We start from the raw sequence: 25,526 nt of genomic DNA, 5'->3' as shown, positions 1-25,526 counted from the left end.
TTTACATTGTCAGCTAAAACACTTACAAATGTTTCAAACCGTCTGTACAAAGGGTTTGGCATGCTGACCAGAATTAAAATTATGCAGATCTGGCAGAGGAAGTACGACAACAGGGCTGGAAAACCATAGTCTGTCCTATAGAAGTGGGCTGCAGAGGCTTTATAGCCACATCCACCATCAAACTGCTGAAGGAGCTACGGATCCACAGTCAGACTCAACGAAAAACCATCAGAGCTGCATCACAAGCAGCAGAAAGAAGGAGTTTATGGCTTTGGATCGAAAGGAAAGACCTCTCCTGGGCCCCAAGATAACATCAAGACAAAAGGAAGACACAATGAAGAATAACTCTGGGATGCCAGAAGTCATTGTGAAGCCCTCTGGGGATGTAGTGGGCTAATTGATGAAACATCGATGAAGGAGGATGCCCACTTGAAGACCCTTGTATGTTAACCCTATACCAATCCCAACATCAAGGCAGTCTCAAGCAAGTTGTTGCTATGTGACATGTAATATAAATAAATAATGTGGACAAGGCAAGAACTTGTATGACAGCAGGTATTTTAGGATAACCAGAACCAGTTTAATTATTTTAATGTAATAAATGAATAGATTGGAAAAGCAGTAGATTGTAATTTGTGGAAACAGTCTTCAGAGACTCTTATTATGATTCTTCTGACCAGTATATAGTATTAAACAGTAATGAGTATTAACTTGCCTTTAAATAACAAAATATCAGCATTTTTTAGAATATGTTTCTGTGCACCATGTAAATATAGATGTGTCAGGCCAGCTGCATGATAGAGATGCTCATCTTGGCTTTTTCCTCAACACTATGCAGCAGTAATGTATGCCAATAACAACTGATGCCTACTACTATCTTTTAAGCGATGCCAATTGGCAGAATGTGTCCACAACAGTATGTGTGATCTCTTTGCTGCCTGGGTGCACTGAAGCCACTCAGCTGGTTATTATTGCCGGTTAGAGCTGCTGCCATTAAAGCTATTTGCAATTCTTTCATTTAAGTCATGATCTTCATGGTACCCCTGTGGCAGTTCTGTTGAAGAACAGCTGTCGCCCTACCATGGTGTATTTTTTGTCAGACTAAAGCCAATAGAAACCATTCTGCTTTTTTGTGCAACTGAATTTATTGTAAATGGAAGAAGAAATCAAAACACTCACATAAGCACACCTCAGTGGTGTGATTTATCATTATTCTTTTCCCAACATTTATCATAGTTTTCCAGAGAGACAATGTGACCCATGTCACAATTTATTTCACTGTAATGAACTTCATTAGGTTTAATTTAAGGTTGACTTAATAAATAAATCAGCCAGCCACCTAAGAAAATAAAGGTTTAAAGTCTTTCATACTGTTGACTTTAATGTCCCAATGTGGCTGCTCAAATTGCAAAGCTTTTCAGCCACCATCATATGCTAATAACCTAACTTGTTGTTTAGAAAGTAGTGCCCAGCCTCATGGTCTATGAAATGGGTTCTAACTGGGAATAAATCAATGTCATGATGAATGAAAGGAAACAATTCCAGTCAACTACAGCATCTGTCAGTGGAGCCACAGAATTATTAAACAATTCCTATGTAATGGAGTTTAGTAACAAGAGAAGAGTCAAGGTGTTACTTTGTCCTTGCTGTGCATTCACAGAGACAGCATGTACATCTTTCATAGACATGTTGTCATCATTCTGAGTAATAAGTGACCATAAAATAATAACTATTTGTCTGAAGATCAAAGCTCTGCCCTCAGTGTGCTGTCATATGGTTTGCCCAGCCTTCTTGTAAAAATGGTTCAACTGTCACAAAAAAATTCAATAGTGAAGCACTTTTGGGGGGTAATAAGAAGAGTCATAAATGCAATACATAAAGGTGGATGGAGGTATCAGTGCCCCCATTAACATGTTCAATCAAGCTTACAGCCAGAAGTACATCTTCCTGTGGAAGGGTTTATTTTAATGTAAAACTCTAATAAAAATGCACTTTATAAACCTTACAGTATCTGTTTGCAACACCATACTGCTATTGCAATTCTATGGTAAGGGGCATATTTATTATAATCATATGTCATATTTGCTGTGATTAGCATACTCACTACTTTGATACACATCGATACTGATACTTTGATACAACACACACAAAAAAACCTCCAGCTCCTATATTTAAGACATTATTAAAAGTCACAAAGTGAGTATGCTGTTCATTACATGGTCCTGCAAACAAAGTGTAGTGTTTGAAGTTAATGTTTAGTTAAATTGGCAACAATGAGCCGTGGAATTGTAAAACAGTGGGTACCACATTATTAGTTGTTGTAGATATTATATTTAATAAACAATTGAATGTAACCATTATGTTGCATGGCTCACAAGTTTACTGTAAGTCAGGGTGTTGTGCATATATTGACTAGGTTTTTTCTTACAGGTGCTCTGTGGGACTCTTTTTCACGCTTTCACTTTTTTCAATCCCTGACATTTTTTGCAAACTCACTTTGGAACATCCAGGATGGAATTTGCAGCATTGTTCCATCATTACATATCTGAAAGGTTCAGTGTGAAGAGGTTGTGATTCATAGGGATTCCGGTTAAGGTGTTTGTTCTGAGCGCATGCTGAGCTGTACAACCCAGGTACGATCCCAGTCATGTTGTCAGCCAACGATGACTGGGAGCAGTGGCCTGGACCAGGACGCCAGGATGGGGTGGGTATGTCAGCAGGGGTTGCTCATCATGTCTGTAGACAAGCTGGCCAATACTTCTCTCATAAACGAGTAAAAAAGAACAAAAGGTTAAAACAATTTATTTTAAAACCAGACAGACAGAGAAACCAGCCTGCGCACAGCACCAGCAGGGACAAAGTAAGCCTCCCCTGCTCTGCAGCCACACCTGTATTTAGTCAGGCCTCAATCAGTAAGGTGTGGCTCATTATCCAATAACTTGGTTCCCTCATAAACTAACACAAGTGCACACAATTAACAAATGATTGCCACAGTTAACAATGATTGACATCAATTAACAATTTGCACTTAGGGAGAAGTGGTGAAGGCTCTCTTTCACAATGTCACAGGAGCCAGCAGGTTGCTTGAATAATATGAGTGAAGCCATGCCTGTCCTGCACTTGGTGTTTAGCTCACTAGTGTGCAGGGTGACTTTCAATGTCAAAAACAGTCACACGTATGAGTTTATCAGAGGACAGCATTTGCACTCCCCCAAAAATATGGCTGTTTAAAGGGGGGAAAGCATCAAAAAGACTTGTGCTTCATATAAATATAAAAAAAGCTCAGTGCTTAACTTTGTTGTCTTTTGATGATATTCATACAAGCAGAATTTCTTTTCCTGTGTCTCATTTAAAACCTTATTTTTTGAACAGAGAGTGATTAACAAGGGCTTAACAACAGCTGTCTCCCCTTCAAAGCTTATCCAGTTTCTTCCTCCATTTAAAACAAATTACATTTACATTTAGTCATTGATGCTCTTATCCTGAGTGGTTAACAAATGTGCATACAAGAAAGTTAGGGTACAGACAGACAAAACTGAGAGAAGTGTACACTAATTATTCATATCCATTTGTCATTTATATTTACTATACAGTGCCTATAGAAAATCATCATACCCCTTTGAAATAGTTACTTTATTTGTCGTACAGCCTGAAATCAAAACCCATTCCAACCTTTTCCAGCTTTATTTACAGATTTTGCCTTACAACATCAAAATAATGAAAGAAAAAGGCGACAGTTCTGAAAATTAATTAAAAAAATGAAAAACTAGAATAACAGGGTTGGAGTCATCAGTCCCCTGATTTAATACTTCGTAGAGCCACCTTTTGCTGTAATTACAGCCATCAGTCTTTTTGGATATGTCTGTACTAACTTTGCACACCTAGATTGGGGAATATTTGCCCATTCTTCCTTGCAGAATTGTTTGAGTTCAGACAAATTCCGTGGTGAGTGGCAATGGACTGCTCTCTTCAAATCCATCCACAGATTTTCTATGAGATTTAAGTCAGGGCTCTGACTTAGCAACTCAAGGACATTCACCGTCTTATCCTTAAGCCACTGCGTTGTTCTTTTGCCGGTATGTTTAGGATCGTTGTCGTGTTGGAAGGTGAATGACCTGCCCATCTTCAGCTGTCTAGCAAGAATTTGGGTGTACTTGGCAGCATCCATTTTCCCTTCAATCCTGACCAATTGCCCAGTCCCCACTGAAGAAACACCCCCACAACATAATGTTGCCACCACCATGCTTCACAGTAGGTATGGTGTGTTTTGGGTGGTGTGCTGTGTTTGCTTTTTGCCAAACATAGCACTTGGAGTTCAGTCCAAAAAGGTCAATTTTGGTCTCATCTGACCATACCACCTTTTGCCACATGGCATCAGAATCTTCCAGGTGTGTTTTTGCATAGCACAAATGAAACTGAGTGTGGCACTTTTTCAGAAAAGGCTTCTTTCTTGCCACCCTGCCATACAGGCCAGCTTTGTGTAAAGCTTGTGAGATTGTTGTCACATGCACAGATCGACCAGTCCCAGCTATAAAGCCTTGTAAGTCCTTCAAAGTTGCCTTTGGCTTCTTGGTAGCTTCTCTGATCAATGTCCTCCTGGCTCTGTCGTCCAGTTTGGATGGACAGCCTGATCTAGGCAGCATGTTGGTGGTGCCATACGCTTTCCACTTCTTAATGATGCTCTGAACGGTACTCAGAGGGATGGCTAAAGCCTTCAAAATCTTTTTGTAGCCTTCTCCTAACTTGTGCCTTTCTATGACTTTATCCCGGAGGCCTTTTGAAAGCACTTTCCCAACCATGGTGAATTCTTCGCAGTACCATGCACTACTAGTAGTGGAATCTTCAAGAAACAGCTGGTTTTATTCTGAAGTAATCAAAACCACTACAATTGATGTCAGGTGGGGCAATTAGCCTGGTGTTTGATCTGGAAGTTGATTGGTTGCACCTGAGCAGTTTATAATGGTATACTCTAAGGGGCTAATCACTTTACCAAACCAGGTGTTTCACTAATTATTTTTTAACAATCCTCCAGAATGTTTTAAAATGTTATTTTCACTTTAATGATGAGGGTTATAATATGTACATACAGCTCAAAAAAGTTACACTTAATTTATTTTATTTTCCAGAGTGTAATGTGACAAAAGGTAAAGATTTTCACAGGTATGATGACTTTCTGTAGGCACTGTATTAATAAGGTGATATTTATCTAATATTTTTACCTTTACTAAGGTGATCTGTATTTAGTCCCCAGTTTTGCAGCCAATCAATTAAATGTTTGCAAATAAGTTCAGGTTATTACATCCTCATTGTATGTTCTTGTAGTTTAATAACAAGTGACCCAGATCCATTCAATGCTTGGGCTTTCTTTTTTCTCTGTCACAGGGTCTTTTTTGTTGTCACTTACAGTAGTTCTGCACAAGTGGAAGTACTTAAATCTGATGACTGAAATTACAAAACTGTCCCTTCTGCAACTTTCACAGGGATTACCACCCAAAAAGGAAAATCAATGTGTCCATCCACATCAGACAATAAGTATTTCTGTCCTGTCTTCTTTCCTGCCTTTAAAAACAGAGTGATGCCTCCCATGCTCAGCTGCATTGAGCAGATTGACAGCACAAGGTGCCACAGAGGAAAGTAACTTTGCCACAGAGAGCTATGGGTGGCAAGAAGGAGTGACAAGCCTAGAAAAAGACAAAGGGAAGGAGTGACAGAGGGGGGGCAGGCCAGAAGAGAGGAGGGAATGATGCAGTTGTTGTAGATGTAAAGAAAAGCAGAGGTAGAGACAGTGGAGAGGAACAGAAAGAAGACAACAAGTGACAGTCAGATGGACAAAAGAGAAGGGTGACTGACAAAAGTCTGACAAACACAAAGAAAAAAGAGATGGAGTGAAGGGAGAGAAGTAAAGAAGTCAAAAAACTGTTCTTCTGAAAGAGAGTGAAAGAGGTAAACATACGGACAGAAGAGTGATGGATTTGACAAGTGCCATTCTGGCAGGTGAGAGATATGGTCACCAGCAGCTGTTTGGAGCGAGTGTGAAGGGAGACAATCTGAACAAAATTGCTATCAGATTTGAAAAGGTGTCAGTGGTCTGGGAATTTTGGCGATCCCAGCTTTCTGGTGATTGAGTTCATTCGTCAGTAGAAAAATCAAGTAAACTAGAAAGGTTCATGCAGAGAAACAGACAGGAACACATAAATGGCAGGGCAACAGTTTTGGGCTTTGGCTTTTGTGAAGCATGTGTTTATTTTTTTTTTTCAGGTAATTGAGCGATAACGCTTTCTGAGTCATCTTTTCATTGTTGCATGCCAAATGCTGTTCATATCTGGTCCCCACACAAAGAGAGACAGATTTTCTCTTATTTATTGCCAGACACGTTAAGTATGCAGGCTGCCATTAATATATGCACTTTGCTACACATGCAATGCATTATCTTGGCAGTGCAGAGACCTTGACATCTCCAACGGAAATATAAGTTGTTTGATTTGATGTGACTGGAAAAGGGTCCTGGTTATTTGTAAATTTTACAGTGTTTTCCAGTTTACATATATTTTTCAATATCTGGTTGGATGCTGTGTCAATTTAGGAATATTGCCTTGTGAAAGCATGGTGGTAAAGGATGATGAGGGGTGTCATCATGCATTATTCAGGCCACCGGGTGTATGTTAATGTGTTACAGCTGTGTATGCACTCTTTCACCTCACAGCTCTGGCAACATGCATATCTCCAATGCTTAAAATCCGTCTTTTTTTGGTTTATGCATTACCTAATGCCCTTCTTCAGCAACAATATAGAACATTATTATTTATTCAGTTAGAAACACATACTAATTATGCAAATGAGATATTTTAGGTGCTTTTTTTTCAACACATGAGGCTGGTACCTCAATACTGTTGCAGAGTGATGTTTGGAATTTTTATTATAGTCATAGTTTGACATCTTTTGATGAAACAGAAGACAATCCTGACTCTATTCTGAAGGAGCAGAGGCTCCAGGACCTGGGTCATGTGTAGTCTCTTTGAAACAGAAACACAGACGGTGGGACCAGCCTAATCCTACACTCAGAGACCACTTTAATATTACAGAGCTTTAGGGGAATGTTGCAGCATCTCTTCCACCTTAACATTGGGGAGCTGAAGGATTCAATATGGACCAATCACAGAGCAAATCCTTTTACTAGTACAAGCAAAATAGTCAATCTGCATATAAAATGCATTCTTCGCTACAGATGGCTAGTGTTGCTCAAACAGAGATGCATAATTTCAGTGATACCCTGATAGCCCCCTGTGTTACCTGCACTGTAATGGTATGTGATTTGTGGTTTTGTTCAGATCTGCACATATCATCAGCTTACAGCAGCATTTCAACTATGCAGTGATGTTCCACTGAGAAACCAAAAATTGTCTTACAACCTCAGTCGCTTTAGGTTTGTTCTCATCTCTCTGACTCCCATCTGACTCATTCATAACCCACCAACCCAAATGACTCCCCTTAAGAAAATAACCTTTTCACTTCCGTTCAGGTAATGATCATGCATGGGTGGCTGACTGGCTATCAGGGGAATACTCTCATGTATGAATGAGGAATATAATAATTGTTTTCTGCTCCTGTGTGCGTGTGCGTGTGTGTGTGCCGATGCCTGTGTGTTTTTGTGTGTGGCATTATTTTCCTACATTTGTTTTCCGTGGTAATGGACTGCCATATTAATACCATGCAATTATCAGGCCCTCTCAGACAGACGGATTTTAATTGACACACTCTAATCCTGAGAAATCCCTGAAGACTTTTTTTCAGTTTTGGACACTGGCAGCTGATTTGCATTACAAAAAAATGTCTCTCAGAAAAAAATGCTAATGTATTGAACAGTTGTGTACAGGGCATTTAGTATTTTTTAAATAGGATCAGCAGGCAAAGTACACTCCTCACTCTGTTGCTTGGCATATTTAGTTGCAGTAAGAGTCTGTACAGTACTAAAAGGTCACACAAATACTATGCTGTTCTGCCAGTCAACCTTGTATATAATAGAGTGGTGTGGATCACAAGGAAGAGAAAAACTTTCTGTCATTAAAGTGCATGATAATATACATGTTACCTGTTTGATGATGCTATCTGCACATTCAGATAATGGCCATGAAATGAAATGGCCATGTCTGTGACTCATAGCAAGGTTAATTGTTAACATTCTAACTGCCAAAGAACCTAGACACCATGCCATAATGCAGCAAGTTGAAGGTGTGCTGTTTTCCCAAAAATTGTTTAGGAAAAAAGGGACAAGTAAATAAAAAAGGTCAATTAAATAGGGCACCCCCTCCACACACACACACACACACCAAAAAAAAAAAACAAAAACAAACTCCAACCAAAAAAATGCTAATTTGTGCCGTAAAAATCATCGTTTCTGCTGTTAAGGGTTTTAAGTAATTAAACTTTACATTTTCTGAACAGTGATGTCACTCAGCTCCCCACCCCCATCATTGTCCAAATCGCTCCAAAATGGTCTCAATCGTTTGTGCAACATTTGTGCTGGTTTGTGCCGCAATAAGAAACATTTGTGTTAACTACGTTTCTTAAGTTATTAAGCTTTATTTGTTATACACGTGACGCCACTCAGCCCCCCATCATTGTCCAAATCGCTCCAAAATGGTCTGTGCTCTACGCGCGTGACGGCGTACCCTACACATTATCTTGTTTATGCTAGTTAGTTGTGTTTTTATATATCAATGTTTATTATGGTTGCTAGCTAGATACTGGTAGCTGTTAATTTCTACTTTTTGGAACGGAGTGTGATGAATGAGATGAAACTGGTCTTTCAGAGACATGGTTTATTCCCTAAATAATGTTAATAATGTTAATTATAATAATAATAAAGTTATGCACACAAACAGCGCCCGAACTAAGACTGTCTAGGCTCAGATGAGCACTCACATAAATACCTAGGTGTTGATTGGGTTTAGACAGAGGCAGTGGAAGACAGAGGTAGACCAAGTTTCCTAGTCTAACATACGAAACGTCAAGCTACACATACTAAAAAGTGACAATTTTACATGAAACTGGTTTTGATTTTATATATTTTTTTATTTTTGGTGGGTAGAAGTGCTATTAGTGGAATGAATGACTTGAACCCATACATTTTTAAGAAGCCTTTACATGCATTTCATAAATATTGTTCCATTACTTCTGTAGTTCACTTCCGTGGCACAGACCACATCATCACATCCTATTCGCATGCACATTACTTGCTTGGGGCTGTTTATTTTCTTACTACAATGGCCATCCCCATTGTCCACATATGTTTCTGTAACAGTTGAGCAGGAGGAATCCAGATGCAAAGATCATGCAAAAGCACAGATAGGTTAAAAGTGACACAGAATCCTTACTAGTGACTAGTAACAGCCAAACTTAGGGCAGAGGAAAGCACAAGATAGCTCAAGACTGGGCATTGAACAAAGCAACAGGGCTTATAGAACAAAAAACATATGCCTAGACTAACTACACACAGGTGAAAATATTTGACTAAATTAAGTAAGGGACAGGCAGGATGAAGGGCACTCTGGAGGAAGATCAGGGAAGTAGCAGGGAACAGGACCTGATAGGCAGTTATGAGGATGCCTGACAGTTTCACAATTTTGTGCTGTTGTATTCTCCTTTTTGACAGAATAATCTCTGTCAACACACAGGAACTGTTCATGTGTTGTTTATGTTTGGAAAATTGAGCATTATGCAGAAGGAAAAATGTTCTGCATTGCAAAGCAGGCAATTTTCAAATGTTTCAATGTCTATCTGTATTGTAATTTATGTACATTGGATATTTTTTTTCTTTTTGTAGGCTTTGAAGCTTAAATCACAGTGTCAATAAAAGAAAGGGTGGTATTATCTCACTAGTCTTAAACCTACTTGTCTTGCTGCTGCCCACGTGCTCCTGAGAGGCAGAGGTTACAGATGCAACTGGTGGCCTGACACCTGCCTCCAGAGAAAATTACTGCACAAATGATTGGCAGGATGGCAAATTTAGTGGACTCAGTTCAGCATTGGGACAGGAGAACTTCAAGCATGGGGCAACTAGAGCAAATCAGGTGCAAAAATATGCAAAAGGGGAGAATCAAGCAAGGCATTTAGGGCAGTGGATGTTAAGTAGTTTGTTGGAAGCACCTCCTCCATAATTGTACATGGATTTTAAACCAACAATTTTCTGTTATCAATGTGACCAACATGAATTTTTCTCATTTGAGAACATAAACATTAAATGTCATTGTTATTTTGCAACTTATATAAAGGGAGAACATGTTTATTTGAAAGTGACATAACTGAGTGCACTAGGGATATCTTTTTGTTGTGTCAATTTTTCATCTAGACCCATATACTAATATAAAGGGACTATTGAGGGATGAAATGGCTTTTTGTGAGGAAGTGGCACCCTGGGATATGCTCACATATAGCTATGCTTTAGTTCATCCCCTACAGCACACAATACATTCACAAAGAGCTGTCTATAATTTGAAAAGCCTTTATATCTAGTGAACAACATTCTACACACCTATAACCCATACTTCATGTTGTTCAGAATCCTTTCCCCCAAAAAAAAAAAAAAAAAAAAAAAAAAAAAAACCCACACACCCCACACACACCACACACTTTGTGAGCCATTCAATTAATGGTGCTGTGCTTTCTGTGTCTGAATAGTGGAAGGCTTCCAGGGTGTACTGCTGTTTAACATTGCTTGGCTGGTTTGCACGGGAGGAACCAAACAGCAAGTGTAGCATACATTTTGCCTGTGTCAGGACTCAGGCACAGACTCAGACGCGGACCACAAGTGCTCCAATTCCAGGCGTTTAATAGAATCGTCAAACAAGCCAGCAGTCCAAAAACAGGCAGGGTCAAAATACCAGGTAGGCAGTCCAAGGGGAAAACAAGGATCAAAAACAGAAACAGGCAGGGTCAAACCTTGAAGGCAGGCAGATCAGGCAATCAGGACAGGAGGGCAGGCAAAACCGATGTCAAAGAACAGGCAAGTCAAAAACCAGCAAAAATCCAAACAGGGAAAACAGGCGGGAACCGAGACAAGCAGAAACACTGAAACGACAAGCAGGGTAGATATAGGGCTGGGCTGATTAGGTGATGGGAGGCAGGTGTGCAGGCAGGCAGGTGGAGACAATCAGGTGGGCGGAGACAAGGCGGAGAGCGGGGCAGGGCTAGAACACAAGGAAAACAAAAGCACATGGACAGGAAAAAAAAAAAAACAAAAACACAACAGCTAGGGGGCGGGAGCCCTGACAGCCTGGTTCAGCTCATCAAAATGCTGCAAAGCTTTGAATCAAAGTTACATTAACATTAATTAACTCAACATTTGAATAAAGATTTTTTTCCTCAGACCTGTTGTGAATGTCAAGATCTAGCCAGCAGCTGAAGCTGTGTGGATGGAATAAGATGATTGCAGTGAGGTGTCACCTCCCTTCTTTCCTCCCCAACCCTCTCTCCTCCTGAGAACCATATTACATGTAGAGCAACACGCCTGTCATAGATGGTGATTGCTCAGTCTCCTTGAATGCATAAGTCAAAGGTAATCATTACCACTGTAGGATTTACATCTCCCCCGATGCCCCGCTATCCACTTCAGCTCACTGATAATAAAAGCAGCTCTGCTCAAAAACGTGGTTGCACATTAAGCGCGTGTAGTCTTATGCTAATCTTTTCATCTCAGATCTGCAGAAAAGCACACCGACTGAAGCCAGCCAGTGCCTTTTTCACCAGCATTTCATTTCACTTTTTCGATTGACTTTATGTCATTGTGATATGTGTGCAGACACGGGTGTCAGAGTGGCTTCACGCGAGCGGCACTAGGTCTCTGCGCCTGTTCCTCGTAAAGGTTGTAGAGCAGAGATTATTGCTCTAATGAGGGAAATCAGTGTGGTGCATACAAGTGTAATCTTCATTTAATTAAGGCATCTGCTATGGGCTGGAGTTGATGCAACAAATTTCTTTTTAGTTCACTTTAACAAGGACTGTAATCGCTGTCGTCCTGGCTCTTCAAAGCTGGAAGAAAAGGAGCTTAATTTTTGCACCCCCTCTTAATTGAATTTAGAAACACTTCAGACTACTTGCTCCTCCACGCCCTGGAAACTAAATGGAGCTGTCTGGACTGCAGTGCTAAAAATTACAGTGTCCCAGACTGAAAGAAAGGTCAAAGAAGAAAAGCATATGGAAATCTGTTTATACAAAATGTACTATATAGAATTATAAGAATGGATGGCCCATGTTGTCCCAACAGTATTACAATGTGTGTTCAGCAGTTTAAAATGTCCCACAGGACCTGGATGGTTCGTGGGAAGGCAATGTCCTCAATCATAATTCAGAGAACATCATTTCTAGCATCATTACAGATGTAATCAATTTACGTTTTTTTTTTTTTTTTTTGGTCAAAGGTAGTATAAGAATGCAAAGTAAGACTACAACAGGAAAAACTTGATTTATTCTCAGACATTTCAGAACAAAGTTTCATTATGTTGTATTTCCAATAACATACAGTATGTGTCATGGTGACCATACCATGAAACTGATGTTAATACACGCTGACAAAATGACTTATACTGCTTCATTTATTTTCTAAAAATTTGAAGCTGTTAGAGCTAGTGTCTCATAGAATACCGGGGCTGTTCCAACTGACAGGAGGCCAAAAAGCATTAACACGACAGCCTGCAGCTACCTAATCAGAACCACACTGATAAAGTGATGTGTATGTCTGTGTATACATTGAATTAATACACTTAATTAATGTGTTCAATTGATAACAGTGTAAATATCTGTAGCATACTACATATAGCACCTGTAGGGCCAAAATGTACAAACTTTTACAAACACACACACACGCACACAAAACACTTGTTGGTGTACCACATTATCTGTGATGTCAGAACAATATTGCACACAAGAGAGAGGATTATGCAATGAGGATAAATTAAAAATGCTGTTTTATACACTCAAAGTGCCTGTGCCCTCATGGCACAGATTGGAAGTTGATGCACCATGCTGTGAAGTAATGCATGCTAAATAGGAAATTCTGTGTGATTGATTTGACACAGATTTTTTCAGATTAATCACAGAACACAGAGAGCTCCAAGACCAAATGTCCTATTGGCATTCTTGAACCTTGAACAGTCATGGTGCCGATGCAGGATTAGATATCTGCTTGCATTCACAGTGTAGACACTGTACACACACACGCACAGTGATTTGCATTGATTCAGAGTAGCTCAGATCACAGCAGTATAACTGAAGCATGAATCAAGCACAGATCAAACAGTCTGAAGTCATGTTGAGATTGAAGAGTGACATGTTGGAAATCAGCCTTGATTCTTGTTTAAGCATTAGAGAGAAAATTTATAATAAACCTATTTCCAGTTTAAAGATGCAAAATAGGATGAGGATGAAATTCAAAGCAATTTGGTTCAAGGTTTGAGCCAGTAAGTGTTTATACAGTATTTATTGTGCTGACCTGAACTGGAGACTTATTCTTCTTAGATGGTATATTCTGTTATGATGCTTTTCATTTCTGTATTTCTTTCTACAACCTATGATTGATCCGTCAGGATTGGTTTTCAAAAAAAAAAAGTAATATCCTGAGATACATTTATTATATGTTTCAGCCATGCAGTGTCATATTGATTTCTGTCTTCTAAAGTCACTAAAGCTGAATTTGGTAGGAGACCTTATACTCATTTGCAGGACTGGCACCTGAGAGATCACCAGCAAGGAGTTGGCTTTTATGCCACTATTTTTGTCTGTGTCTGTGGGGGTTGTTTTGATGTCTGAATTGATGTTTTATTCATTTGTACTTTGACAGCTACAAATGTTTCAGCAGCCCTTCCTTTATTATAATACATATTGTACACTCCCGGGCAAAGAAATGGGCCAAGCCCAAAATTGCAAAACATTAAGCTTTTAATGGTCTTAATAACAAATCATTGGTTAGGAAATTAGCAAGAATTATACAAATACACTCCTGAGACCTTCTGTGCCACCATTTGCTCGTTAACGTTTGCTGCAGTGAAACAGGGGAGCTGGAAACAGGGAAATTCACTTATATAGTGTTCTTGTACACAAGGTAAAATAATGATAATGATTAAAATGTTTGATATAAAATTCAAACTAACACATGTCTGGATGTACAAAATTTTCTAAAAATATCTTCTGGGATGTTTTTATTCTGAAAAGATAAGTCATTATTTGGTGATCTGCCACACCTAACGCAGCCCGTCAAAGGCCTGATAATGAGCTCATAAGTGGAACCAGGAGTGATAGAGAGATCTACAATATGCAGTGTTGTGAGTCCCAAGGAAAATCTGCTCCAAAAAAAACAAAATATCATGCAGGAGTTGCTGTCAGAAATCGCATAGCTGGTCTTCATCAGGCCAACTGTAGTTATTCTGAAATTTACAAGACCCTAAAGGCAGAGAAAATCCCTATTTCTCTATCAGCTATTAAGAGAATAGGTCAACGCTTTGAAACAACAGGTGATGTTGCCAGAAAGAAAGGATCTGGAAGGCCCAAAGCCACATCATGCTGAAACTTACGGTTTTCAAAGACAGGAAAAAAAACTGTCAGAAGAATTCAACACCTCAGACAACAAGAATCTTTCTAGAACAACAATTACCAGAAGGTTGTCTATTACAGGTTTTGTGTCTAGAAGATGTGTTAAAAAGCCATTGCTGTCTGAGAAAAACATCAAAGACAGAATGAAGCTTTTGGCAGAATATGGAAATTTTGATTCAGAGTGGTTCAGCAGAAGTGTGTGGAGTGATGAATCATGGTTTGAGTTGTATGGTGATGCTCCAGAGAGGTGTCTTCAAAGACCTGGTGAGAAATACAATATATGCAATATATGCTCTACCACAGTGTAATGGTGTGGGGAACCTTTACACCTGCTGGTACTGGTGAGCTGCTTCACTGTGAAAAGTCAATTAATGCTTTGGAGTACAGGAGAAAGACTTGCTTGTTTTCTAAAGAGAAACAATCAGACATTATTTTTCAACAAGTCAATGCACCTGCCTACACTGCAAAGACCACCAAGAAGTGGCTTGAGAACATGTCCATCAGACTCATGTTTTGGCCTGGCCAGAGTCCAGATTTGAACCCGATAGAGAATATTTGGTCTCACATTAAACACAAACTAGCCAGGAAATGTTTTTCAACTACTCATCAACTGTTTGAAGCCATCAATGCTGAGTGGAACAATATTGACTCTTTCTTCTGTAAAAAGCTGTCTACAGGTTTACCCTCAAGGTTTCAACATTTAAAGAAATCACAGGGGAAAGCTATCCCATACTAAGTTACTTTATCTATTTGTTTAATTCTTGCTAATTTCCTGAAAAGTTATTTGTTATTAAGACCATTAAAAGCTTAATGTTTTGCCATTTTGGGCTTGGTCCAGTTTTTTTTTTTTGTTTGCCCAGGAGTGTATGTGTTTTCATGTAAGATTCTGCCTGAACACCAAATTACCTGCTGTAACAATGGGATTATTGTATTGTATTGTATTCTGTCTCCTTGCGCAACCCTGCAAGTTGCACATACAACTACTCTTTGAGAAGAAAATTTAATTTTCCAATTTTTATCATGTTATACAAACCTCTGCTACATGCACCCAACATACATTCCCATTTACTTCATGTGCTGCTGAAGCTTGTGTTGTTTATTGGGGCCTCTGAGTGGAACAGGTCATGCATTTTCCCACACATATTTGGCCTGTTGAGTTAGACGTAAAGAGGATTTGTGCAGGTTTATTGAAGAACATTGGTGTAATTACTTAAAAGAAGGACAGGCATCTCAGCCCACAAGCAGATGCACAAATTACTGTATAGTAATACCAAAAATGCCATGGTGAGATAAAAAAAATTAATAACAAAATAATCATAAAATAAAGGTAACATGGGATTTAAGGGATGAAACAAATGGTCTGTCTGGGCATCAGTATGATGGCAGAATCAAGAAATAAAGTGTTGTATTGTTCATTTGGTGAAAGGAAGCACTGATAAATATCACTAATGATTAATAATTGGACAGACAATATGAACATTTTAACCCATCTTCAGCTCTCTAATGTTATCTCACCAATCAGAATGTCTTTACGTTAGTCATGCCCATGGGGTTGGGAAATTAGGAATTATGAATTATGAATAGGAAAAAAAAATCTAAGATATCCCAGTGGTACTAGTAACATTCAGAGAAGTCTTCATGTTCTTAGTAATTCCACTTTAAATCAGGGAAAGTCCAGCTGAGATTAAATGTGTAGTGGTGCCGACCCACTGTGGATTCATTCACATAGCACACTAAATGCAGTTGCAAGTAGTTATTGCTTTCAAATTTGTATACAGTATGGCAAAACTTTTCTAGTTTTCCCTGCTAAAACTACAGTACAAGGAGAAATGGTTGTATAGCTAGAAAGCTTTTATTTTCATGTGTACATGGAAAGCATAGTCAGCTACTGGTACTGCTAGCAGTATTACTATGGTGAACAACTGTACAAGTAATATGATAGCAAACTAGCCTCCATACATAAACTGCTATGTTGAGAATATACCGTATATTTTAGCTTGCTCAAAATGCTTAAAATATGTAAATTAGTGCCATTTTGGTATATAGCAATATATTTCTGATTTGCATTAAAATACTTTAATTGTATTTGCAATATATCCTTGGACTGTACAACATATTTTTCAATATATTGCAATACTTCCATATGGAAACAAAAACTGTTGCTTTGCAAATTTTACAAATGTGGAGTTCAAATGGTGCAAAGTATACAGTATGTTTATGTGTATAACATTTTTTTTCCCCACCCTGTACGTTAGTTAATTATGCATTTAAGCTACTGTGGCTATTTGAGAGGGGAGTGTCAGGAGCACACTGACTGACCTACTCACCCATAATCCTGGCAGAACAAAGCCTATTTGATCCACCAAAGTAGGCTCCCAGTCATTCCTGGCAAATGACACCTTGCGCTGCATACCTGAATTAACAGAATTAAAATGAATTTAACCCTAACTCTAAGATGCTGAATGGTGTTTCTGAATGCAACCAGTGCGTCCATCATGAAAACAAGCAGTGAAAAAGAAGCTTGTTATTATTAGCACTCAGCTCTCACCAATTATTATAATTATTATAACTTTCTGTTGTCTGAAATGCAATTTTCTATTTGCACAGTTTTTGCTGACGATGGAGCACCGTCATACTGTAGTCAACTATCATGGATGTCAATTTCTGTCCACACATGCATGGAGGGTTAGGGGCAGCAGGGTAGTATAGTGGTTCAGGAGCAAGACTCGTAACTGAAAGGTTGCCAGTTCGATTCCCCACTGGGGCACTGCTACTGTACCCTTGGGCAAGGTACTTATCCCACAATTGCCTCAGTAAATATCCAGCTGTATAAATGGATAACATTGGAAAAAAAAAAACTGTAACTGATGTAAGTTGCTCTGCATAAGAGCGTTTGCTAAATGCCATGTTAGTAGCTGTGCACCCAATTAAGTAGCCTTGTTAAGGACTGCAGGGTGGAGGTTCAATAAGCTTGCTGAGTGTTGGAAGTTTTAATTTCTTTAGGACTAATTTATTGTTGAGGTCCCTCTCTGTCCGAGGATATGGCCATACAGTAGCATTAATGGGTCTGTTTCAGCTTGTTGATGATCATATGTGACAACCTGTAGTTTTTTCTTCCCTTGAAGTCTTGTCAGCTCATTTCCTTCCTGCAGGACTTTCATCCATACATTAAATCACTATCTTTGTGACAGAAAGAACAGGTGATGGTGCACTAAACATGTTAACAATATGTGCTCTAAAATATAGGGACTAATTTGTACAGTGTTGTTGATGGATGTTAACCTGTGGTCAAAAATATTAATATTTTTCACCTGTGTCCAGTATTAAGTAATTACAATTTCTTAGGTTCTGGGGTGCCAATTGGATGTTCATATTGTATAATCCTTACAAATTAATGTATTTGTATAATTTGTATGATATTAACTCGTTCAATGCTTGTGACCTCCACTTTATATATTGTTGCCTCTTTGTGGTTCAGATGTTCTGTAATATTTGTGATTGAAAACATTGTAAACAGAAGAAAGAGGCATAAGAGAATACACATATAAAACATGTTTTATTTAAAACATCTCTATTGAGAAGTAATTTAAACATTAAACAGTAACATTTAATTAGTGAAAGTTGAATCATGATTTAAAAGTTGAATAATAACATTGCCTACTCATATTCTTCATCAAGATATGAACAGACACCCAGCTAGTCATATTTTAGATCATTTCTGACAAGAAATGTGCAACATTACTGAAAAGTATCACACCCTTTCCACAAGCTATTTATATTCATTGAACTTACTGAGAGGTGTATCATTAATGGCATTCAAACCAAATTATCATGCATATTATTTATTCAGGATACTCAGTTGACAGTCAGACATGAATTGACTGTCTTAATCGTGAGAAGGTTTATAATTTGAGCTGTTTCTGGTATTCCCAGTGTATTACCGATCCTCTTGGTTTCTGTTCATCTTGTGTTGGTGTGGTTCTTTACCCCATTGGTAGAGTTTCCCAAAGTTCACATGCTGCTCCAGCACTGTGTGATTCAAAGCAGAAATTCAGCGCAGATTACAGTGTCAGGAAACAGTGTCAGAGTTGATTATGTCATACTGGTTTATGAAGGCAAGCACCACATTACTGTAGCAGTGAAAAAGGCATAGACTAAAAGGGTATTTTGAGCAGGCAAACTTCATTTGAACAATGTACATGTTCATATTTTTGAGGTCTATTTCTTCATGGTAATGAGCTTTACATTGGAATCTCACTTTGTGAGAACTACTACTTGCTAGCCATACTACTTGCTAGCTCACCACAGGCTGTAGATTTCATCTGTTATATTGTCCCCTTCAAAGACCTCTTTGTGAGTTCATCCAGTATGGATGCACTGGAAGTGTGGTGTGTGATCGCATTTAAAATAGAGTCAAATCATGCTGCAGGCCTAATGACTGGTATGTCGTATCAAGGCAAGCACTGCACCTAAGTTATTAGAGTGTTGTGCAATGAAGTGCTCTTGTACAGCATAATTTGATATTCATACAGGTCTCAAAATGAGCAGGGGAATTCATGTGATAAAATATAAAAACATAATATAATAAACAATCTTATTTTTAAAGTTATTGTAGTTGTGCTCTGTTTTGACACTCCAAATGTAATTACTTTCTGCAGAATTATATATTTCCAAACTTTTTTTGGACTTTCTTGAACATAAAACTATTTAATTATTTACTTTGAAGCATCTAATTACACCACTATTCTAGATGCATTTGCATCTTACATTTATGATGTAAATGTCATAAATAAAATTTAGATCTAACCTAGATTTTTTAGCTGCAAATCCAATTACTATAACATACAAAACCATACAATATAAGAAAATGACATACAAAACCACCAAATATATTGAAATGGTATGGAAAAGATTTTAATACGCATTAACTGTTCATTTTTTATTTGTATTTATTTCCCCACTTATTTTTTCATCTACATGTTGGTTAAATTCAGCATGTATTAATTTATTGTTCATTCAATTGAATTTTAATTCAGCACACCCCCAGCCCCACCTTAATTTCATTAGACCTGAAATCTGGACCATCGCAGATTTTAGTAAGAACTTGGCTTCTGGTCTCTGACCCATTTTAGACTGTGTCTCAGACTCTGGAGACACTGTCTGGTTCAGAGCAACCAGTTGTCTGCAGACTGAATCATGCATAGAAGATGATCAAAGGCCATGCAGTGGCCTGACAAAAATTTGTACATTCTAGAGATGGAACAGCCACCAATCATGTAAACTACAATACCATGTGATCAAAGATGGAGGAAAACAATGTAATGCAGACCAAACAGATTATATGCAGTATCAGTGAAAAGCAATTGGAGTCATCTGTTCTTTCCTACACTCCTCTTGTGAAATGGAAAAGGGCAGCCTCTGTCACGCAACCAGAGAACTTCAAGCATAGCCTCATATTTTCTCCCCTGTCAGGAGATTTAGGAGGTTTAATGGAGTACAATTTATATAAAGTTGGGCACTTTGCTGATTCCGACCTTTCACTGAACAGAAAATTATGGCGCTAAGGTTATGGGGTTGCACATTTCTGTGTTCGATGAAACATATAAAATTAGCCATATTTCAAATATATTTAATTATAGTTACAGTGTTAATATTTTATTGATGTGGTAATACATCTTTCTGGTTAATTTACAGGACCTGTGTGGTAGAATATTAATCCCAGCTCAAGGTTAGATTGAAGCACTCTCTCACACTGCTGTCCCCTTCTCTCTCTGTCTCAGGTCCCTTGCGGATGGTGGTTCCTACAGAGTCAGTGTCGACACACCTCGGGGACACAGCTCTCCTGCATTGTGAGGTGACAGGCGAACCCAGCCCTGTGGTGCGCTGGCAGAAGAACCGCGAGGACCTGCCCCTCCATTTCACCCCCGAGAGCCGCGTGGTGGTGTTGCCCTCCGGGTCCTTGCAGGTCAGCAGAGTGCAGCCCCCAGACTCCGCCACCTACCGCTGCCTGGCCGAGAACCCAGGAAGTTCCCGCATCGGAAGTGACGCGGAGCTCAGTGTGTTGCCAGGTAGGTCTACAGTGATGACACAAAATAATTTATCACCAACAATACCATGAGTAGGCAATACAGTGATTATGTGAGCACTTACAAATCTATAATGATAGACAATAAAAATGTATTATGATGTCAATTTAAAAGAAGGGTTACAGTCCATGCAATATGCTCTTTAAGTAGAATAACTCTCATTAAATAACAAAAAATGTCATTCTGCCTTCAGGTGATTTACTCCAGGAAGACTGCCCTTCACATCACATGCTGTGACACTAGAGAGCAGACACCCATATGGCAGCATGCTTTTGTAAATCCATACACCACTGGAGCCAGACATAAATGCTGTTGCTGCTGCAAACAAATATTCTCATTACTCCCACATGATATGATTCTAATCCATACACCCAGAAAGCCTTGAGAAACAGTGTTTCATTTCAGAGTGCTCCTGAAGAAGCCTTCTTCTGAGAGGCGTAATCATAGGGGCCTAAGGGTCTCTGATGTGACCAGTCTTGTGTGACAGAAACACTCCAGAGTGCTTCTGAGATGACCCACCTCTTGGTATATGCTAACACTCATATACTTTGAGCATGATTGCGCCAGTGAATGTGTCACGTGAAATGCAGGGGACCCATTCAGGCCAGCTGCAATTATGTTTTGTGCTTTAATCATTCATGAAGTTGGTGAAAAATATTGTCGAAACACTTCTTGTTTAAATCCCTTGCTCAAACTAATGAATATATCACACCCAGCTCTTACAACCTGACCAAGCCATCCTCTCCTTTTAACTAACTGTGCTCTTTTGCTCCTTGCAGGCTGCACTTTCACTTGCCAGTGCCCATGCTGAATTTCTCTGGTGATAGTGAATGTCCTACAGACGCTCTGTGTTGATTATTCATTTGTGAGATTTAAAAATACAATAAAAATAGGTATAAAATATAATGTTAGCTGCAGAGTCATCTAAATTTACACACGAGGTGATGGGAAGAACAGGGCTGGTCTGAGATTGTGTTCCACCATTACACAATGGGAAGGTGCAAGGAAGATGTCTGTGAAGGCACAATATTTATATGTTCTGTCCATTAAAAAAAGGAAATGTACAGAACAGCGTTCACTTAATTCACATAGGAGATTTCGGTTTTGGTTGAAATACATTTCTCTGCAGTTTTTACTGTTGTTTTCCCCAAGGCAGACACAAGTTGAGACAAAGCTGAGCCTTAAAATCAGTTGCTGGCCACTATTAAATGCTATTTCCCAACCTAAATATGCATAAGGATGCATGTGGAAATGGATTTCAGATAAACCATTGTAATTGTCCCTCTGGGTTAACCAATGGAAATGCACAGTGTAATTTTATCTACAGCATAGTGTGCTTTGGAACAGTGGCCAGGTGTGAGATATTACTCAGCTCTGTAGAACTGACCTAATTTGGTTCCATAGCAGTTGCAAATTGATTAGAAGCACATTGTTTCCTGTTACAGTACATAAGTATTAATAAGAGACCCACATTGCTATCACATCAGACCATCCATATTCATGTGGAATTAGAAATATTAGCAACATGAAATGTTTCATCTAAATAAATTCAGAAGGAATTACATGAACTATATAGGACATATGATATATGTCACATTGGGGCTCATGGAGCTCTCCCACTGATTCTGACTGAAAGACTTTATTTCTTACTTAACAGAGCCCGGTGTCAACCGAGGGGTGACATTCCTGCAGAAGCCAATGAAAGTGGTTGCTCTTGAGGGAAATGATGCCATTCTGGAGTGCTCCGCCTCCGGCTTCCCAACTCCTTCCTTCTTCTGGATGAGGGGTGATGAGATGCTCCCCACAAGGTCAGAGACAGGGGTGGGGTACCATTGCAAGGAAGGGTTAGCCATAAGCTGTTTGATATTTGCCATCACAGCACATGATGACACTGGCAGATGCTGTGTCTAATGTTGATAAACATCTTGAAGAGTGCACTGACCTTTTCCCTTTTTTACTCTACAATGTGTGACATTTGAAAATTGTGGTAATTGGGGCATAATCAACAATGTACATTGACATTACCAAGCAATAAACCAAGTGTTGTGAAACAAGACATAGGCAAGGCATGCATTTTAATGTTTTGTATTTTAATATCTTCAGTCCCATCTGATGTTTGAATTTGCCTTGAGGAAGAGGCTGAACGATGATGATTCTAAAGATAATAACACTGCAGTAAATGAGGGAAGCACAGATTACATGATTGACTGAATAAATGTATGGTACTGAGTGACCGGCTCACTTATAGTGCTTACTTCATATGAAGTAGGGGCTTTGCTTGATAATAGACCATCACACGCCATAGGAGTCTGAAAACTATGCTTTACTTTTTGTGAATTGAATATTGATGTTGATGGTGTATCTCAAATATATAAGTTTAGTTCAGTCTCTTATTTACTCTCTCTCTACTTACTTACTCTCTTGATTTATATTATCATACTGATTGCACTTGCACTGAAAGATGATGTAGATAAATAATTCACAGGAAAATTACTTCCACATCAAAAAAAAGTGTAGAAACCTCCCTCATTTGACTCAAGTTCATCAGGTTTCCTTATACATATTAGCCATACCAGACTGTTTAGTGGTCAATACATCACATTAATGGCTGACATGCTCCCAAGAGTTCAGCAAATGTTGGAATGGTGTAAGATGGTGAATGTGGCCTGTGTAAGCCTTTACTGTATGTACTTCACTGTTTCGTCAACATTCCAACTAAAGTGCTCTGCCTTCATAGGACAAAGAAGTACTCATTGATTGGGGCTAGCAACCTGCTGATCAGCAGCGTTATGGATGATGACTCCGGCTCTTATAGCTGTGTGGCTCACAACAAGAATGAAAACATCAGTGCCTCCTGTGAGCTCTCTGTTCTTGGTAAGTCTGACCTAACATGAATTTAACTGCAATTGCTCCACCAGGCATTATTTTTATACAAATTTATCAACACAAGATTTTATCTGAAGATAAAAAATGTGATTAACTGTTCAGAAATCGTTATATGTGGCTCTGTATTTTTTTTCTTTAATACATTGTTTTCTGTATTTATTTCAAGATTCTAATGAAGGCATTTAATTAAATGAGGGAAACAAATTATGGACAAAATGGAAATCCAACTGCACATTCTTGTGTAAAAATAAATCATTTTAATATTACAAAATCTGAAAAAATGTAACCTGGCCACTACTACTATAACATCCATTTACCACTCATTTACAAGGGCATGCTATTTGCTTTCTTTAGGGTTACTGTGACTTGGACATGTCCTCAGTAACTTTCAAGAACAGAAAGTCCACTGTTTGTTCCAAACTGATAGTGCACATCAGCAGACATAAGTTCATTTCATCTGGGTTGCAGAGATGTGGCACACACTTTGGAGATACTTTGGAATTGAATTTCAAGAGCTAATCTATCTGTCTCTTGAAAGTGGTTGCTTATCCAAAATTCTTTTTTTTTTTACCATTTTAACCTTACTGTTTGCAATGACTGTCAAACCTGTCAAACCAGTCATTGCACAAGCAGTTTAGATAATCCTTGCAGAGTTGAACAGGTTTTTGGCCTAAGCTTTAGACAGAGTAGATCAAATGCAGTAAACTCATAAGAGCACATGGTGATGTTATACTTAATGAATTCCAGAGAGTCTGGTGTCTGTAGTAAGATGAACTTGTGCTAGTTTTAGTTTTTACTGTACATTGCAGTAGTTGTAAGTTTCAGGGATTCAAGTTCATATTAGTAATATCTTAAAATGCTGGGAATTGAAATTCTAAAATTTCATTGTGGCATTCTGTAGCTGTTGCTAACTGCTTGTTAATGTTATCCTATATTATCTTCACTTTCTCTGAGAAATACAGAACTAGTGCAAAACTCTAAATTCACTCAAAAATGCCCAGAATTACATTACATTACATGCATTTAGCAGACACTCGTATCCAGAGCGACTTCCAGCACAATAGAACAAAAGTGTATCCATTAAAGTTAGATGAGCAACTGTGTCACACCAGGCTAACAACACTCACAAACTAGTGACTGTGAACATAACACCATTCAAACTCTACCCTAAGTTAACTTGTGCAACCTGACTAGACAAGGGAAGCCAAGTATACTACCATACTTTAGTCCCTAGAACACAGAATGCAAAATACATCACAATACTACACATAAAAATTGAATTAAATCTGCAATTATGTTCAACGTGGGAGCACATGATCCATCTTTCATGTTCAATCCTAATATTTTTACTATGGGTTCCTGATCTGAAGAAAAAAAAAACCTTTTCAGTATAGTATATTAGTGTTACTTAACTGGCACTGCCATTTATATTGGCTCACTGTTCTAAACATTGATTCAACATTGATTATTGGTATGGTGTGGCAAAGTGTATAGGCTTGACTAATACATGCATCATTATACTAACGTGTGCATCAGAAAACCAATATATTTAAAACAATACATCTGTCAATGAACCAATAAATAAGAATTCAAACCAATATATACACCACAAATCCAATAGGTAGACCATTAAACTTATATGTACACCAGCAAACCAAACCATAAAAACCATTTGATCTGCTACCAAACCTATAAATAAACCAACATATCTGCATACAAATGCTGTATATATACAAACACATTTGCCTGCAAACCATTACATAAACCATACATGTTCCTTCATCTACCAGAATGAATGCCAATAGATCATTATATATGTCCATCCCAATCCACCAATTCAGCAATTCCTGTGTAATACATAGGTTCCAGGATCTGTGGCATCAGTCTGTTTTTCTGCTTTTAAAATTTAGAACCTGAGAAATCTTCCTATGTTATTTGCAAGGGAAACAAGATGAAAGTCAAAAATGCTAT

The 25,526-nt window shown here is 38.5% G+C and overlaps 1 protein-coding gene across 1 annotated transcript in view; it reads left to right on the top strand.

Moving 5' to 3' along the window:
• The window catches only part of LOC118776507 (netrin receptor DCC-like), a 195,831-nt gene that overhangs the window by 10,649 nt on the left and 159,656 nt on the right, over positions 1-25,526 (top strand). The window contains exons 3-5 of the mRNA XM_036526869.1: positions 20,364-20,651; positions 22,327-22,477; positions 23,407-23,543. Of these exons, the coding sequence (XP_036382762.1) occupies positions 20,364-20,651; positions 22,327-22,477; positions 23,407-23,543 (576 nt within the window). The remainder of the gene's footprint in view (positions 1-20,363; positions 20,652-22,326; positions 22,478-23,406; positions 23,544-25,526) is intronic.

The sequence above is a fragment of the Megalops cyprinoides genome, chromosome 4 (assembly GCF_013368585.1).
Source record: "Megalops cyprinoides isolate fMegCyp1 chromosome 4, fMegCyp1.pri, whole genome shotgun sequence".
NCBI classification, from domain to species: domain Eukaryota; kingdom Metazoa; phylum Chordata; class Actinopteri; order Elopiformes; family Megalopidae; genus Megalops; species Megalops cyprinoides.
The sequence above is the reverse complement of the archived record's forward strand: the minus strand, read 5'-3'. Positions and strand labels throughout refer to the sequence as shown.